Consider the following 6,000-nt stretch of genomic DNA (forward strand, 5'->3'; position numbering starts at 1 on the left):
TCCGCAGAGATATCCCGCAGAGAGCCCGCTCCAAGAGCGCTGGGTGGCAAGGGGCAGAGGGCCAAGGGCAAATGCGCAGGCACACCCGGGGTGACTTGGGAGCCAAAAGGGCCCCAAGAAATCAAGTCATTTAAAATGCAAATCCCCAAGGAAAACAGATGGGTGAACCCTCACCACGGGTCACACAGGCTGGACTCGGGCAGTCCCAGCAGGGAAACCTCCTAACATCTGGAGGCTCCGCCGCTGCCAGTGGATCCTGCAGCAGCCAGGGGCTGGCCCCAGGCAGAGCAAACTGGATATTCGGGGGACAGCTCAGCACCCAAACAGCTGCCTGCCAGCAGCTGCCACGGCCACTCCTGAACGCCCGGCGCCGCTCCAGCCACTGGGGCAGCAACAGAGCACGTTCGACCACACTGCCCCATGCACGTATTTAAATACTACTATACCAACACTAACAGCACAGATGTGGCAGCCTGGAAAGCAGCAAAGGCACCTCTCCCAGCCACTACTGATGGAAAGGTCACGCGTTTGGCTGTTGTTTACGGAGCGCTAGGGAAAGCAGGGGGATGGGTTGACTGGTGACAGCGGGAACAAGCACAAAAGGGAGCTGTGGATCAGGGCTTTCTTTTTATAGGAGGGACACAGTGATTGACATGGCCTTGCTGAGGTCTCACAGCAGGCCCATGGTGGCTTTGGGATTGGACCTCAGGTCTCCAAGGATGTAGCTGGCTCATATTACTCGTCACCAAGAAGCCAAACACAGCTCCTCCTTGGTGAGCAAGACGCAAACACCAAGCTCCGCTGAGCAGATCTGCTCCCCACAGCGGAGCCCAGCTTGGCACGCGTGCCGCTTTCCAAGAGAGCCGGGCGTCTGCCGTGCCCCGGCTCCCGTCACCACCGACCCTTCTCAGCACTGATGAAGGCAAAAACCAAGCCAACAACGCATAGGGAAAACAACAGTGCCATCTGCTGCACAGCCCTGCTCGGCCCCGAGCAGCCGGACAGCCCATGGCCTGCCCACACAAGGCATTCGCACAGGCTTACACAGCTCGCACCGGTCACAACAGCATGCAAAACGCATCCCCAACCAGCAGCAAGCTAGGCACGGAGGCAGCAGCAAGCATCGCTGCAGCTGGAAGGCAACCCTACAGCAGTCCTGATGGCCACCCGCAGCTATATGGTGGGGGACAGCCTCTGGTTTGCATGGAAGAGCAAAAGACAGCAGGATGGGGAGGCAGAGCAGAACAAGAGAGTCTCCCAGAGCCCATTGAGTGACCGCAATGTGTGAAGGAGATGGAGGAAGAAGCAAGCTCACTTGGCAAAAGCAGGTAAACAACCCCTTTCCTCCATCAGCACCCTGCAGGTGAAGCACATCTTCCAGCCTCTCTAAAGGCAAGGGGAAGGGGGAAAAGGCAAAAAGCCCCTAACACCCACCAAGCCTTGGCAAGGTAGCTGACGCCATCCCAAGCTTCTCCTTTGGAGAGAAATCCCAGATTCTGGCACTAGATAGCCATGCACTCCCACATGTGCTTTGTCCCCCTGATATCCCAGGGAAACTCCAGGTAGCGGGGACATCTGGGAGAGCAGGGCCAGCCTGAGGGAGCTAAGAGCAGTTTCTCTGCACCTCCAGCCCCAGCAGCTGTGGGTAGTTGCCAGTTAGCCACCCCTGCTCCACAGGTGATCTCAGTTTGGTGGCAGGTGAAGCAGTTTCTCTGCATGCACCGCCTGGAAAGCATGCTGGCATCCTCCATGAGACATGTGTTGCTATAGCAATGGGAAAGGTATCAGAAGCAAACCCAGCGTTAATGGATAGTGCAGACTGCTTTTGAGGTTACCCCTGCTTCTCAAGGTCCAGTAGCCAGGCACCGTGTAAGGGATGGCACAGTGAAAACACTGCGAGCAACTGAAAAACACAATCCCAAAGATGCCCAGAATAAACAGAGTCCTGAAAAGCCCCTCCTTTCCTCACATAAAGAGCCACCTCAAAGCAAACTGACCCCAAAGAAGATAAACTGCACTGAGCTACACGATGTCAAATCAATCATTACAGTATCCCAGACCAGAGATTTATTCTGGAGCCTGCAGCAGTCGCTGCATCGTCTGTTCACGTCTGATCAGCCCTATCTGCGGGCACATACACGCATGCATGAGTGGGAGCTCCAGATGGAGCAGTTGAACCACGCTGAGGAGGGACTTTGCATCTCTCCACCCGCTTCCTCCCAGACCCTGCTGCCAGCTGGACTCTCGCTTGCTGTCACTTGTTGCGAGCTCGCCCCCCTACCGCAGCAGAGCACCACCCAGAGTTAACTCCTAGCCACTGGAGTCACTTCAGACACAGCTCCCTTCTCTGCCTCAGAGCAGATGACAGAGAAACACAGAAACAAATTCAGCTCCAGCCTTGCTTGCCTGCACTCAAGCTCTCTGCGTCCTGCCCTCAGCCAGCCCCAAGACCGCTTGTCCACCATCTGCTCCCTTTTCCAGCCCAAACGGCCAGTAAGGGAGAGAGGGGACGAGTCTGCAGCTCCGGGAGCTTGGTTCAGGATGGAAGCCACCTTCAGACCCAGCTCACATTCAGGTTTCAGTTTTAAAGGCTGAAATTCACCCTTCCACATGAACCTTTGCTTTCACATATCATCACACCCTGAACAACACACCTGCAGCAATTAGATCAGAGGTGAAAAAAAAAATCTCCTTGTTTGCTCAGCTTATTTACTTTACAGCACTCAGTTTTCCCAGTTGTTTGTGTGGGTCTTTCCCTTAGCAACCAGGGAGAGAAACATTTATGAGGCATGAAAAATGTAGCTGTACAGCCGTAAGAACTGGCAGGGTGCGGCTGTGGATGCAGCCAGAAATTCCTCTTAACCGGTAGTCACAAATGATGGGACTTTGAGGAATTGCACCCCTTAAACAGCAAAGTGGCTCATCCTCTTCAAGCAGGACATGCAGGAGGAATCAGGACTTCTAGCCTGTGCTCTCCACCATACCACCCACCATGCAAGATCCTAGGCTTGTAACAAATACCTCTACGTGCCTCAGTTTACCCATATATAAAATGGGGGTAAGTACAAAAAGTGACAGGAAGGCTAAAGTTGAGACCTCGATACACAGCACTCCATAGGAATGCAACGTGCATTCCCCAACACGGAAGGGAGACTGACCTCTGGACATCTTTACACCTACAATTTTCTGGATCTCCCAGCAAGAATATTCTCCCCAGTCCCCAGCCATGGTGACAGAGTACTCTTGTTGACCCTTGGCAGGGTCAGGATCCAAACCCCAGTATTTTGGTTGCCAATCCCCTTTTCCAAAGGGATTTGCCACAATCCAGCAGGCATGCATGCTGACACTAGCTCCTGCCTCACACAATTACCCCCAACAGAGCTAATTTAGCTTTTGTTTACAGGGCTGGATCAAGGCAAATGAGGCTCAGACCAAATGGACCCACTGGGTGCAGGAGGAGGCTCTGGTATGCACATTTTCCAGTCCAAAAATGGATCCCAGCCCATTTTTCCATCACAGCATCAGCCCGTCCCTTTATTCATTCTTGGGCTCCCAGGAGCCATCACTGCCCACTTACCTTCCCACCACCCCCACCAGGGCAGCAGCACAGACCTGCCTTCCCTTCCCAGGGCTGGGGACAGGAGGGGAACATGAGAAGGGGAATAGAAAGCCTAAAGTCAGAGGAGCATCAGGACCAAACAGAAAGCCACATTCTGATGAGACCCCCAAATTTCGTGCCTTTGCTTCATCCTCCTCTGCCCCAGAAGCACCAGTGGGTTTGTGAGCATAGAGCTTTTGTCCACCTCGGCTCAATTTAGCTTCATTTAGCCTCAAAAACACACCAGGCAGAGACAAGGGACCTCCTGGTGCCACTTGGCCTAAGCGCTGCCTGGAGAGCTGCAGCCCCGGCTTGCTGGCACAGCACGCAGCAGCTTTGCAGCCCGCCAGCAGCCACACAGCTCAGTTACGGCTGCAGCATCGCTCTGGCACCTAGACCCCGTCCCAAACTGTCTTGCTTTCATTCCCAATCCTTCATCCCCACTTCTACTGACCGCACTTATCCATTACACAGACAGAAAGCAAGAAAAAAGATTCCCCCCCCCCCCGCAAAGGCTGCTGCTTCTCCTCTGCCAAAGCTCACGCTGCAGACCAGGGGTCTGGATTGCCGGCACGTACAGTGCCCCCCTACACCAGCAGACAGCAAGGGACAGGCACCTGCAGCTACAGGCCCCCAGGGAATCGCCGACAGAGCCCACCCGCTCCCTGGCACCGCACGTGCATTAGTCACCCGTCGCGGACACGCGTGGGCCGCCGTGAGCCCCCTCTAGCCGCGGTGCTGAAGGGGACGGAGCCCGGCCGCCCCCGCAGCTGCGCACCGGAGCTCGGGGGCACCGCGAAAGCGCTCCGGGGAGACAAAGCCGACGGGTGAAACGCACAACTCACCTGAGTGTCGATCATCATCATGCCCCGCGCATAGCCTCCGCCGGCCGCGCAGGGAGAGCCGCTGGCCCCCGCTCCGGGGTTCCGCGGGGCCGGGCTCACCGCCCCTCCGCGCTGCCCGGCGGCCGGGGGCGCGCCGCGCCGGCCATGGGGCCCCGCCGCTCCCGGGGAGCCGGAGCCGCCGCCGCCGCCGCCAGCGCGGAGCGCGGCCGGGAGAGCCGAGCGCGGGGCGGCACCGCGCGGGGCGGGGGCGGGCGCGGCGCCGGCGGGAGGGCGGGGGCCGCTCCCGGCTCCGCCCGGCCTGACCGCCCGCGTCCCCGGGCAAGCGCCTGCGGGCGGGTGAGCCTGCGGGCACCTGCCCCCGAAGGTGCACGCGTGTCCCCGTGGGCGGACACGAGGGCGCCTGCCCCCGGGGTACCCGCGGGCACCTCTCCGGACGCAGCCTCTGGCTGGCGCCCTGGGCACCCCGCCTCTGTTCGGGTGCCCCCACCCCACCCCGAGGAGGTGGGTGCTGTGGGTGCCGCGGGGGGAGCAGGACCCGTGGGAAAGCACCTTGCGGGCCTCGCCAGGGAGCGCGCGGTGGTTTGGAGGGTTTTGGCACAGTGCTGCTGCGCAAGCTATAAATAGGAGAAGAGCTTCAGGGCAGAGAAAGGGGTCATTTGCTGGGCGAGATCCCCCTGCGTGCGCTGCTGCCAAGCTCTCCCCAGCAAGACACCTCTAACGAGGCGAGCCCGGCAGCCTGCCGCATCGGGACTGTGCCACCAGCGCACAAACATCCACCCCCAGCTGCCTCATCCCTGCTCAACCCAACACCCGAAACGAGGGCACGGAAGGACCCCGGGGAAAAAGCTGCGGGAGGTTTCGGTGCACAGTCGGTGTGCTGGAGCGTGAGCTGGTGAGGCAGCGGAGGCTGAGCGAGCGGGGTTGCCCTGGAAACAGAGAGGCTGCATGTGAACGGCTCCAGTACCCGTAGTTTATATTTATGAGGCCGATGACATGTGCCATTGCAGAGTGATGTCAGGAGAAGCAGGAGCTGAGAGAAGGCTGCGTCACTCTCCATGGCCTAGTGCACCCAGCCGGTGCAATGCTCCTTCTCGGGGGTGCAGAGCTGGCCGCCGCACTCCTGGGGACCAACACGCACACCCGGCACCCACACGAGTGCCACCGCATCTAACAGCCCCCTGCCCCAGGAGCCACCGAGCGGGAAGAACCAACTTTGCCAGGGTGGCAGCGGAGTTAGTGACAAGGCACAGAGCCCATCACACCTGACCCGCTCCCCCGTGGCCCCAGGCCAGCAGAACCAGCAGCTCTGGATCGGAGCGTAGCCAGGAAAGGAGAAGGTGCTGCCAGGCCTCCCGCTCTGGCACTAGATGCTGCTACAGAGCAACATCGTTCTAATTATAGTAACAGTGTCAGCGCTGAACAGTGGGAAAAATACATACTTCAAAAGGTCTATAACCATGTAATTTGCTGCTGGCAAAACTCACTACAAAAAAAAACCCAGAATGAAGCACTTTTAAAAAGTAATTTGTACTCATCTGACTTGCTTTAAATTAGCTA

General features: G+C 58.1%; 1 protein-coding gene across 1 annotated transcript in view; it reads right to left on the reverse strand.

Moving 5' to 3' along the window:
* RALGDS (ral guanine nucleotide dissociation stimulator) overlaps positions 1-4,522 on the reverse strand; it is a 63,392-nt gene extending 58,870 nt beyond the window's left edge. Inside the window, exon 1 of the mRNA XM_076355746.1 lies at positions 4,444-4,522. Coding sequence (XP_076211861.1) covers positions 4,444-4,464 — 21 coding nt within the window. The 5' untranslated portion in view covers positions 4,465-4,522. The remainder of the gene's footprint in view (positions 1-4,443) is intronic.
* Between the last annotated feature and the right edge of the window lie 1,478 nt (positions 4,523-6,000).

This window comes from Aptenodytes patagonicus, chromosome 18 (genome assembly GCF_965638725.1).
Source record: "Aptenodytes patagonicus chromosome 18, bAptPat1.pri.cur, whole genome shotgun sequence".
Lineage (NCBI taxonomy): Eukaryota > Metazoa > Chordata > Aves > Sphenisciformes > Spheniscidae > Aptenodytes > Aptenodytes patagonicus.